This window comes from Nematolebias whitei, chromosome 13 (assembly GCF_014905685.2).
Source record: "Nematolebias whitei isolate Nwh7 chromosome 13, NemWhi1, whole genome shotgun sequence".
Lineage (NCBI taxonomy): Eukaryota > Metazoa > Chordata > Actinopteri > Cyprinodontiformes > Rivulidae > Nematolebias > Nematolebias whitei.
The window spans coordinates 31614798-31627526 of NC_056510.1; the positions used below are offsets into that span (position 1 = coordinate 31614798).

The following is a 12729-nucleotide window of genomic DNA, read 5'->3' on the forward strand; positions in this document are numbered from 1 at the left end:
TGCGAAGTTGAAATAAAAGAAGCTTATGTCCAAATGGTGACATTAATACCCCTGAATAGGTCTCATCAATGCAAAAGGTTCATTGGTTTTTTGAGATTCTGTGCCAAAAACACAAGCCTGTCAACAGCTTCAGGTTTGAGGGAGGCCCAGTGACATGTCACCACATTCCCACTAGTACTAAATACCCTTTCTGATGGGGAGCTAGTAGCAGGTACACACAGGTACTTTTTTGCCAGATGTTTCACATTTGGGAATATTTCTTCATGGCCTTTCCACCACAGCAGTGGATCAGATTCACTGTCGGCAGTCACAGACTGCAAGTAGGCAGAAAGTTCTGCGTCCATTAATTGTCTAAGTGATGACGGAGTTTTGGAAGAGGATGTTTTGGCCTTTTTAAAGAAACTTCCAAGTGTTTTCTTTTTTGTTGCATCTGGCTCTGATACCACTTCCATTTCACTGGGCTGTGAAGCAGGCAATCCTGGAGCACCTTGATCAGACAGCATGACATCTGCTTCCATCTCCTTCATGGCTCCGTTCTTAATTTCCTCCAACTTCTCTGTGGTAATGTATGTTGTTTTAAATCTGGGATCAACTAATGATGCCATGTCCAGAAGGGTGTCAGTGAAAGGGTAATCAAATTTCTCATGAAGGTAGTCCAGGATGGAGACTTTGATGGACTGGGTCAGTGGAGTGGCATCTTCATGAACTGCCAAGATGCTTGTATGGAAGAGATGTAGCACAGGTTTGACATATGACACTGTGACATAGTCCTCCCCTGAAAGGGCATCAGTGAAATCCACAAGTGGTTTCAGAGCCTTGTGCACTGACTCAAGGACTTCCAGGTCTTTCCAAGTCAAGAAAAGATGTCATGTTTTTTTGTCTGTGGCCAAGACCTGAGAAATAGCTCGCTCCTGTTCCAGCACCCGGTCACTCATTTTGTAACAGGATCCCCATCTAGTTGGCGACTCGCTGATCAGCTGATGTGCAGAGATCTTAAGTTCTTTTTGTGCAGTAGCCAGATCTCTCCTCTTCTTCCAACTGAATGAAAAACTGCTTACAATCTTTTTACAAACAGCAACAGCACGCTCAATGCGGGGGTCCTTCATGCTTATCTCTGAAAATAAAGGGGGGAAAAAAAACCAACAATAATTACTATATAATGCTGTAAATAAATAATATCACAAAAAAACATAGTTGTTTATATGTATGCAATATCAGATTTTACATCAATTCACATTTTATGCTCAGTAAATTAATTAAGCAGATGCATAACACAATTACAGGAGGAAAAACATGCTGCCCGATGTCTTAGAGGTATGAAAACTAAAGAAATGCTTTTCATTTTTTAGTGTAAACAAAAATAAATAAGTAAATTCAATTTAATTTATTAAATCAAATTTAATTCAATCAAATTTAAATTTAAACGAAAATTTAATTTAGTAAATCAAATATCAATTTGATATCTTCAGATATTCAAATCTTCAGATCAATTTAATCTGAAGTTCATTTAATGGGGAAATCAAATGAAACCCTACGAACATCTACTGATGCTCAGAGTATATTCTATATAAAAGAAGGTACAGCTGTACAACATACCAATTGCAAGGTGCAGCCGATGGCCAAAACACTGTAGCCTGGTGCAGCCGATGGCCAAAACACTGTAGCCTGGTCCACCCATTCATCCTCATTGCTTTGATTATGTTACTCCCATTGTCTGTCGTGATGCACACCTGATGACTTTCTGATAAATTCCATGATGTGAGTGCATCTTGCAGTCCTTGGGCAATTAGCTCTGCTGTGTGGTCTTCAGGGAAAAAACTTGTTCGGAGGCAGAAGCTTTTTAACTCCCACTGGTCGATGTAGTGTAGAGTTAGGCTAAGATACGGCTCACAAGTGCGGCTGGTCCACAGGTCTGTGGTTGTTGAGAAGAAGTTCACGTTTGTTAGCTGCTGGCCTATGTTTTCTCTTACTGAAACGTACAACTCTGGCAGCGCTTTTTCTGCAAAGAACTTGCGACCTGGCAAGTCGTATTTTGCATCAAGAGTCTTAGTAAGATTTTTGAATCCAGGCTTTTCCACAACACTGACAGGAGCCATGTCTTTGGCGATATATTTTGTTACTGCGTCAGTGAGTTCTCTCCACTTTGTACATTTTCTGTCGTACGGGATGGCTTTGGCAAACGAAGAAGCTTGTGTCATCTGCTTCACAGCTGTATTATTTAACGTTTTCTTTATTGTGTGGGAGACGTGGACATACGGAGTTTACAACATTCTTCATTTTGCAGTGGATGACTTCTTAGGTGGTGAAATAAGTTTGTGGTGCTGCTTCCTTTCGTGGCAATGGTTTTACGACACGTTTTGCAAATTACCGCATTTTGTTCAACATCCTCCTTGTAAAATCCAAACCACTGCCAGATTATTTATCCAGTGCTGTTTCTCTTCGGATCTAGTTCATCGGACTCTTCAGTTATCGTCTCATTCACCCGCTCACCTGAATCTCCCGCTGTTGCCATATTTTTTCCTTTATCCAAGTCTATATGTGCATGCTCCGCACAGCGTGTCATGCGGAACATTTTCAGGTTGGGAGGGGGCAGGGAGTAGTGATGCATTTGTTGCGTGTCGGATAAATGAAACTCACAGTTAATTAGATGCAGAAAGCTTATTATTTGAATGGCAATTTATACTCGATGGTTGCGATAGAGCCATTTTAACCATCGTAAATTGAAAAACTCGAGATACATCGAGTATATTCGATACATCGCCCAGCCCTATGCAGCAGTATACTGGGGGCTTTACTGGGAAACCTACCATACCATACCATACCAATTTATTTATATAGCACTTAAAACAGCAACAAGGCCAACCAAAGTGCTGTACAAAAGAACACAAACATGCACAGCAGACAGGAAAACATAAAATAGAAATACAGATACAAATAGCAGCAGAAGCTAACTAAAATGGCCAACAGAGTAGAGAACAGACCGGGCCAAAACAAATCACACCGTGTTAAAGGCAAGCGAATAGAAGTGGGTCTTCAAGCGAGACTTAAAGACTGAGAGTGTGGGAGCCTGCCGGACACTCAGTGGCAACTCATTCCACAGTCGTGGACCTGCAACAGAGAAAGCCCTGTCACCCCTGAGCTTACGACAGGTTTCTGGGACTGAGAGAAGCATCTGGTCTGCTGACCTCAGAGAGCACGGTGGGACATATGGCTGCAGAAGATCAGTGAGATAGGATGGGGTGGAACTGTTCAGTGATTTAAAAACATACATGAGAATTTTGAAATGGATCCTATTACTGGGAAACCTAGAGCAGTTCAGTACACGCGTTGACAAAAAGCAGGTTTAATACCACTTCCCTCTGAAACGGCTAGCTTTAGAACACCAAATGAGGTGGGAGGATGTAGATTTTTGAGAATAAGATCAACTGTGACAAAGGTGAATAGGTCATGTACTGAACCTGTATGTCTAGTGTTAAATAAATAAATGAAATAAATCAACATTCATACCCACATGTAATTAACATGCATGTAAGCAGTATTGTCTTTCTGATCACAGGGCAATAATTAATTTATTGAAACAAGATACAGGCAAATTGTACGTATGTGTACTAGTATTTACTAGTTTTTAACTTAAGTGATAAGTGTCAGTACTAGCTCATGAGTCCGTTCCTCATGAGTGATCATAAACTGAACTGTTATTATTAAGAAAAATGCTGCAAGTTTTAATTATTTGAAGAAGAAAAAAGAAACACTGCAGCTCTCAGTGATCTGAGGTGTTACTTTATTGTGTTGCTTACAAAGATGTACTGGTAATATTGTAATTTCATCAGTAAACATGGCAATGAAAAAGTTGATCATTTAGGTATAACTGTACTCCTGTTATGACGCATTTTGATACATCGTTGAAATCATTTAATTGAATCTATGAGTGAACAATATTGTTTATTGTCATTTTCAAATCGGTAGAAAGTACGAGCGAGCACTGGAGTACCATCGTCAAGCCCTGGTGTTGATCCCACAGCATGCCTCAACTTACTCTGCCATAGGCTATGTGCACAGCCTCATGGGAGACTTTGAAAGTGCTATTGACTACTTTCATACAGTAAGTTTATAGAGTATTATTTCTTAGCATACTTCAATGCCAGTAACTTGTCACTTGAAATTTTGGCTGAACTGCTTATGAAGAGTTTATTTTTTGAGAGAGTTCTAGCAGGAAAAGCTGTGGCCAAATACAATCACTGCACTTCTCTGTGATTAACAAAACTAACTTCCAAAAATAATAAAAACATTTCTATAAAAATAAAATATCGCAAAACGAGATGCAGTTTGCAACAACTTCAAATGTTGGTTAAGGTTTTTAATAATTCAGACCTTTCAGTCCCTTTTTCTTAATTTTTTTCCCATCTTTTCACTGAAATGTGTAAAGTTGTTGTCTTTTCTTGTTTCAGGCTCTTGGACTGAAGAGGGATGACACTTTCTCTGTGACTATGCTTGGCCATTGTATCGAGATGTACTTCGGTGACACAGATGCCTATATAGGTTGGTTTTGTGCTGGAATTGTTGCTGGGAAAAATATATAATTTTTAATAATTTGATCTTGTTTGTACAAGGATGTCTTAAAAGATACAATACTTTTCCTTATTTCAGTTGTAATGTTATTTATGGGAGATTTTGTTTTTCTGTAGAAGTGATAACGGCCAAGCATGAGCAACTAATTTCTCCTAATCCACTTTCTCAATGCAGGAACTAGAATCTAAATTACCGTATTTTCCGCTGTATAAGTCGCATCAGTCCAAATATGTCTAATAAAGTGGGGAAAAGCGATAAATACGTCGCTTTGCTGTATAATTTGCATTTATTATAAATCACCATTGACGACCTGGAAATGTGGGCTGGTGTGCCAAAAATCGATTGGCTGCCAAATGGCGGTCACAGGAGTGTGCATGGGAGGACTTGAACAAGAATTTAACAAGATTAACACTTAAAAACATATTTGTTTGCTTGAAATTATAACAAAGGTGTGTTTCAGTTGAACTTTTCCTTTAATAAATGCACTTTGACAGTAAAATCGGCTGCATTTCAAAAGTATTCGCTGCCTCGGTGCTCCGGGAGTGTGCATGGGGAGGAAATCAGGAAGGAGGAACGCTGCACATTTCTTAGAACTTTAACAAGATAACAACAAAGTCTATGCTCAATAATCCAGGTATAAAAATCCAACATTTTTCAGTCAGGTCATCTGGACAGTTTCTTTTTTTGTGCTGAAACGTTTCGCCTTCGATCCAGAAGGCTTCATCAGTCAAGGAAACACACAGCAAAACTGATTCTTCCCCCTTCCAGATCAAAGGCGAAACGTTTCAGCACAAAAAAAGAAACTGTCCAGATGACCTGACTGAAAAATGTTGGATTTTATACCTGGATTATTGAGCATGGACTTTGTTGTTTTCAACCAATTTGACAAGACTGTCAACAAGGAAGAGGGCCGGCAATGGAGGAGGGGCGTACCAAAGAGACCATCTTATCACAAGCAGAACTGGTTTGTTCCACTTTGGAGTAAGCTGTTGGGGGAAGAATCAGTTTTGCTGTGTGTTTCCTTAACTAATGAAGCCTTCCAGATCGAAGGCGAAACGTTTCAGCACAAAAAAAGAAACTGTCCAGATGACCTGACTGAAAAATGTTGGATTTAAACAAGACAAGCACTTAAAAAAATTATTTGTACGCTCGACTTTATAGTAAAGGTGTGTTTCAGTTGAACTTTTATTTAATAAATGCACTTTAATGGTCAAATTAGCTGCATTTAACCGGGGCGGCACAACGAAATGAAGCTGATTTGTCAGTTGCTCCAAGTGAGATGGACGTATGTGGCAGTCTGTGGCAAGCTGATTGTGTCATTAATAGCCACTTTTACCTATTACATGACACAATGGCATGCCATACTACTTGAGTGCCATCTAGTGGCTGAAAATGGTAGTGTTCAATATTTTCAGAAGAATTAACTTTATTGGCATTGCACCGAGATACAACGCAAACATGTACATACAGTCATCCGAAAGATGGGCGGAGTGCACAAAGCTGCAACGATAAAAAGCGCGTCCCTCTTATTCTTATTCAGAATAATATTTTGCTTGGATGAGAAAAGGGAAGAAAACGAGGAGAGACGGTATAAAAAAAATAGATCTCTCGCGCCGTGTCCTAGACAGGGCATGATTTGAGGCATCAAAAAAACCTACCACAGCAAAGCAACACAAATAGACGTTATACATGGACATATAGGCCGGTGAAGACATTGAATTTTTAAGGGAAAGTTGTAGCATAGTCCAGAGCCCCCCTTCCTTTCCCTCCCCCCCCCCCCCCCTCAGCCATTGTCCAGATAAGAGGTGACATTCATCATCAGCTCAGTTGAGGTTCTGTCACATGTCCACGGCCTCGGAGAAGGGAGGGGTGAGGAAACAGACAAAGCATCGTTGTTGTTTTCAAAACATTCCATGAGGAGTTGAGATAAGTCCGGCAGTCAGTCAGAATGAATGAATGTTATATCTCAGCCAAAAATTGGTTTATAAATCTGGGAAAAAAATCCAAAAATATGTTGCTTTGGTGTATAAGTCGCAGGGCATGTAAATTATGCACACAAAAAACCTGTGACTTATAGGTTGAAAAATACAGTATGTTCCTTGAAAATTCTAAACTTTTGGGGTGCAAAACGTTCTGTAGGTTAACTGTAGGTCCTAATCCATAATTCATAATTCAGTTTTATTTATATAGCGCCAAATCACAACAAAGTTGTCTCAGGGCACTTTACAGGAACATTCACATACATAAAAGCCAATTAGTAAATTTCTCTAAGGAATCCAGCAGACAAGTTGAATCTTGGCTTCGTTGCAGTCTCCCATCCTGAGCAAGCACAGTGGCAACAGTGGAAAGGAAAAACTCCCTTTTAAAGGAAGAAACCTCCAGCAGAACCAGGCTCAGGACAAGCGGCCATCTGCTTTGACCGGCTGGTTGAGAGGACAGGAAGGAGAGACAGACAAACATAGAATGGTAGGTCCAGGTATAGGTCCAGGTGTATCTGAAAGACAAAAAAACACGTTAAGGATAGAAAAAATAATTACAAATACAAAACAGGTTGAGCAGAGTAAGTAAAGACAGAAGTAGAGTGAAAATTGTGGTCAGTTTGTCCTCCAGCAGTCTAAGCCTATAGCAGCATAACTAAGGGATAGCTCAGGAAACCCAAGCCGACCCTAACTATAGGATTTATCAAAAAGGAAAGTCTTAAGCCTAGTTTTAAAACTGGACAATGTGTCAGCCTCATGGACAGAGATTGGAAGTTAGTTCCACAAGAGAGGAGCCTGATGAAAGATCTGCCTCCCATTCTGTTTTTGTAAATTCTAGGAACCACAAGTAAACCTGCAGTCTTGAGAGCGAAGTGCTCTGTAAGAAAAATATGGAACAATAAGATCTGTAATATAAGATGGAGCCAGGTTGTTGAGAGCTTTGTAGGTTAGAAGTAAAATTTTGAATTCTATTCTGGACTTGACTGGGAGCCAATGGAGAGAAACTAAAACTGGAAAAATGTGATCTCTCCTACTTACTCCGGTTAAGACTCTGGCAGCAGCATTTTGGATCATCTGAAGACGTTTTAAAGAAGTATTTGGACACCCAGATAATAAACCATTGCAATAGTCCATTCTAGACGTGTCAAATGCATGGACCAGTTTTTCTGCATCATTTTTAGATGTTTCTAATTTTAGTGATATTACGCAGGTGGAAGAAGGCAGTTCTAGTAACGTTTTTAATGTGGGGGATAAAAGACATGTCCTGATCAAAAATAACACCCAAGAATTTTAACATTAGAGCAGGAGGACAGATTAATGCCATCTAAGGAGGGAGAAAGACTGAAAAATTCATTCCCAAGGTGCTCAGGTCCAAAAACCAAAACCTCAGTTTTGTCTGTGTTCAACGGGAGAAAATTAAGGGTCATCCAGGTTTTTATGTCTTTAAGGGTGCATTCACACCAGCCCTGTTTAGTCCGCTTTAATCGAACTCTAGCTCGTTTTCCTAGAAAGTCCGGTTTGTTTAGGGAGGTGTGAACGCGCCATCGAACTCTGTCATGGAACAAAAAGGCTAATTCTGGCCCGGGCTAAAACCTAGGTCTCGGTCCGGTAGAAGCAAACTCCAGCGCGGTTCGAGTACGGTGTGAATGCAAACAGACCGGGCCCCGCTCCGCAGGACAAACAAACACGCATTTCTCTTACCTTACATGGAGCCGTCAGATGCCTTGTGTGGAAAAACAATATTCTCCATGGTCTTCTGTCTCATCTTCTGCTCATGCTAAGTCCATTTTTGAAAAATGACAAAATATAACTCCTAAAACTTGATGCCACTTCGTTTTTGTTTTTATTTACAAAAGAAGAAGATGAAGTGTCTTCAGAGGTTTTTGTGTCCTTTCTTTCAGTAGTTCTTGGTGCAGCGCCCCCACAGGTGAGCGAGGGAACAGGTTGGTTCAACGGGTTGACTTGACTGCACAGTGCAGTGTGAATGCAAACGCACCAGCTCAAATGTAAACAAAATATCATGAATATTGGTCCCGAACCGAACCGAGTCTACCGGACTATCAGGTGTGAAAACGACCTAAGACATGCTTGTAGTCTAAGTATCGGATTGGATTCATTGGGTTTAATGGACAAATACAACTGTGTGTCATCAGCATAACAATGGAAATTTATCCCATGCTGTTTAATAACTTTACCTAATGGAAGCTTAAAGTAAAGAGTATTGGCCCAAGCACTGAGCCCTGAGGAACTCCATGACTAACTTTTGTGTATGATGAAGATTTATTATTTACATTTACAAACTTGAATCTATCAGATAGATATGATTTAAACCATTTTAGAGCCGTTCCTGTAATCCCAATATCATATTCAAGCCTCTGTAGTAAAATATTGTGATCAACTGTATCAAATGCAGCACTGAGGTCTAACAGGACCAGTATAGACACAAGTCCATTGTCTGAGGCCATGAGAATATCATTAGTTACTTTTACTAGTGCTGTTTCTGTGCTATGATAAGCTCTAAACCCTCACTGAAACTCTTCAGATAGATTATTTCTTTGCAGATGTTCACGCAACTGACCTGCAACTATTTTCTCTAGAATTTTTGAGATGAAAGTTAGATTAGATATAGGTCTACAGTTGGCCAGAATTTTCGAATCAAGATCAGACTTCTTTAGTAAAGGTTTAATTACAGCAACCTTAAAGTGCTGTGATACATAACCATCCATTAAAGACAAATTAAGTAGATCCAAAATGTGGATGTTAATTAGGGGAAATACCTCTTTAAACAGTCTGGTTGGGATGGGATCTAGCAGGCATGTGGATGGTTTGGATGAGGTTATTATTTTTGACAATTCTGAGAGCTCAACAGGACAAAAACTGTCCAAACATAAATCAGGCTCTAGTGAAATTATTAAAGTTGCCTCATTTGACAGGGGACTAGAGATAGTAGAAGGAAGGATGGTTTGAATTTTCTCTCTAATTGAAATAATTTATAAAGAATCTCATGAAGTCATCACTACTTATAGTTAGTTGTAGGGATACATGGTTCAACAGAAATGGGACTTTTAATTATTCTAGCAATAGTACTAAACAGAAACCTAGGGTTATTTTTATTCTCCTCTATTAAAGATGAGTAATATAAAGTTCTAGCTTTACGGAGAGCTTTTTTATATGTTAGCAGACTATCTTTCCAAGTTAAATAAAATTCTTCAACATTAGTAGAGCGCCATTGATCCATTGTTAGGCTGATGGTCCTTCTTGAGCATGTGATCAGCTGGTTTTGGTTGTCAGAAGCAAACTGGTTGATCCACTCTGTGAAGGTGCTATTTAAGAGACTGAGCTGAAAACAGCACCTCAGACTGAGGAAGTCTCTTGGATGAGAGACGAAACGTTTCTAGATTTTTTTGCTTTGTTTTGTTTTTTGTTTTTTTGAATGTCCAGAGGACCAGATTGAACTTTTTTGGATTAGTAGAGCGCCATTTTCTCTCCTGGTTTCTAGATGCCTGCTTTAAAGTACGTAACTCAGAATTGAACCAAGGAGCCAGTTTCCTCTGATTGATTACTTTCTTTTTCAGTGGAGCAATTTTATCCAGTGAAGTTTGCATTGTAGTTGTAAGATGATCAACTAGATGATCTAAGTCACTGTTCTCTGGTGAATTACTCTGCAAGACAGAGGAAAACATTGATGGAAGAGATCGTTTAAATTTGGTTACAGCATTTTCTGATAAGCACCTGCTGAGATGAAATTTACTCTGTGACTGTGTAGTCATTTAATGTAAACTCAAAGGTTATTAAAAAATGGTTGGACAGAATAGGATTTTGAGGAACTATTACCAAGTCTTTAATCTCTATACCATAGGTCAGAACTAAATCAAGTGTGATGATAAGAATGAGTAGATGTGCGGACGTTTTGGGTAAAACCAAATGAGTCTATTAAATTATTAAAGGCTATGCTTAAACTATCACACTCAACATCCACATGAATATTGAAATCACCCATTATGATGATTTTATCAGTATTTAATAAGTCAGTTAATAATTCTGATAATTCAGACAAAAACTGAGAGTAAGCGCCTGGTGGACGATATAGAACAACTAGTAAAAGTGGCTTTTCTGATTTCCATTTTGGATGAGAAAGACTGAAGGTAACAGGATGTAGCTTACTTTGCTATTTGAAGCGGTACCCTGGTGTTTGTTTTTTTTGCAGTTTTTTGATACACCCACCATTTTTTATCATTTGAAATTCTGAGGAGTTATGTTCTATGCAGTACGTTAGATGGTGTGATAGTCATCCGCAATGCAGATTCCATACCAGAAGGTGATGCAGCTGGTCAAATGCCTTTAACCGTGCCTTGGTTAAAACAAAACAAAAAAAATGGTAAGAACTATGGGGGAAGCTAAACGAACTGGTGCCGTGTGTATTGGTTTACTACCATGCCTAATGACCCAGGTTTTAGCTCATTGTTTTGCCATAAATCAGAGCGTTATGAGGGTCTTGTCCCTGCTCTAACACGTGTATTAATGCTACAAATAAAATGTTGGGGGTCATCAGCGTTCTCACTTGGCAAACCATGTCAGAATACCTGCAGAACTAAACACCTGCAGCAAGAATGCCATCAAAACACTGTTTATAAAACTGAATTCATACTGCGTGGGCTGCATATTCAATAAAATGTGTTTTTCTACATTTTCTCCAAGGCACAGAAATCAATGACAAGGTGCGAAGCAGCTTGAACACTCCGGCACTGATGAAGATGTTGAACACCTCAGAGTCCAGTGAACTCCCAGCAGAGCCGAGGTTGGAAGAGACCAGCATGGCACCGTTGGAAACTCCAGTATCCAATCAGGACAAGATGATGCTAGAGACACCTCTCCGGCTCTCATTAACCCTGGAGTGTAGTGACATGTATGAAAGCGAAATGATGTTGGACACCTTATCAGACACCAGCACGTGATCTCATCCCGTCAGGAGGTGGAACTGTTGAAGCAGCAGGCTGTCAGAAATACACATATCCAAGCCCAAGGACAACATTCAAACCACAAATTTTAACCGTTGCCCTCCACCATGTGGATTCCCTCAGTGCACTATATAATTGTCTTAAAGCAGCAACATATAACACAGTTGTGAAAGTTTTGAACAAAGGTTTGTGAATTTATACTCAGTACCTTATGTATACCATAATAACTTTGCAGAATGCACTTTAAAAGGGAAATAATGAACACATGCCGTGTTTAAGAAGCTGTACACGTGCACTGGGAGCATGTGGACCTTTGACGCCTGATTGACCAGAACAAACAGCCTTGCACCTCGAATCACAAGCTAAAGATGACATCACTTGTTGGTGTCCAGGCAGGAACTTCCTGCTGCTTAACCTGTGGATTTTCACTCTGGATAAAGAGCAGGTAATTCTAATAAGTTTTGATGAATAAACTTTTGGTAATTCCTACAATAAACCAAGCATTTATAATAAAAATATAATCTGTTGTTCGTATTTGTAACTGTTTGAATGACTCATGTCTTTTTGTGATTAGAGGAAATACTATATATATATATATATATATATACATATACATATATATATATATATATATACATATATATATATACAAACCGGATTCCAAAAAAGTTGGGACACTAAACAAATTGTGAATAAAAACTGATTGCAATGATGTGGAGGTGCCAACATATAATATTTTATTCAGAATAGAACACAAATCACAGATCAAAAGTTTAAACTGAGAGAATGTATCATTTTAAGGGAAAAATATGTTGTTTCTAAATTTCATGGCGTTAACAAATCCCAAAAAAGTTGGGACAAGTCCATTTTTACCACTGTGTGGCATCCCCCCTTCTTCTTACAACACTCAACAGACGTCTGGGGACAGAGGAGACCAGTTTCTCAAGTTTAGAAATAGGAATGCTCTCCCATTCATGTCTAACAGGCGTCTAACTGTTCAATCGTCTTGGGCCTTCTTTGTCGCACCTTCCTCTTTATGATGCTCCAAATGTTCTCTATAGGTGAAAGATCTGGACTGCAGGCTGGCCATTTCAGTACCCGGATCCTTCTATGTAGCCATGATGTTGTGATTGCTGCAGAATGTGGTCTGGCATTATCGTGTTGAAAAATGCAGGGTCTTCCCTGAAAGAGATGACGTCTAGATGGGAGCATATGTTGTTCTA

At 39.4% G+C, this 12729-nt stretch overlaps 1 protein-coding gene across 1 annotated transcript in view; it reads left to right on the forward strand.

Annotated features, from left to right (window-relative positions):
- Positions 1 to 11569, forward strand: part of cdc16 (cell division cycle 16 homolog (S. cerevisiae)) — a 64558-nt gene extending 52989 nt beyond the window's left edge. Inside the window, exons 11-13 of the mRNA XM_037686688.1 lie at positions 3967 to 4102; positions 4449 to 4539; positions 11247 to 11569. Coding sequence (XP_037542616.1) covers positions 3967 to 4102; positions 4449 to 4539; positions 11247 to 11503 — 484 coding nt within the window. The 3' untranslated portion in view covers positions 11504 to 11569. The remainder of the gene's footprint in view (positions 1 to 3966; positions 4103 to 4448; positions 4540 to 11246) is intronic.
- Positions 11570 to 12729: the final 1160 nt, after the last annotated feature.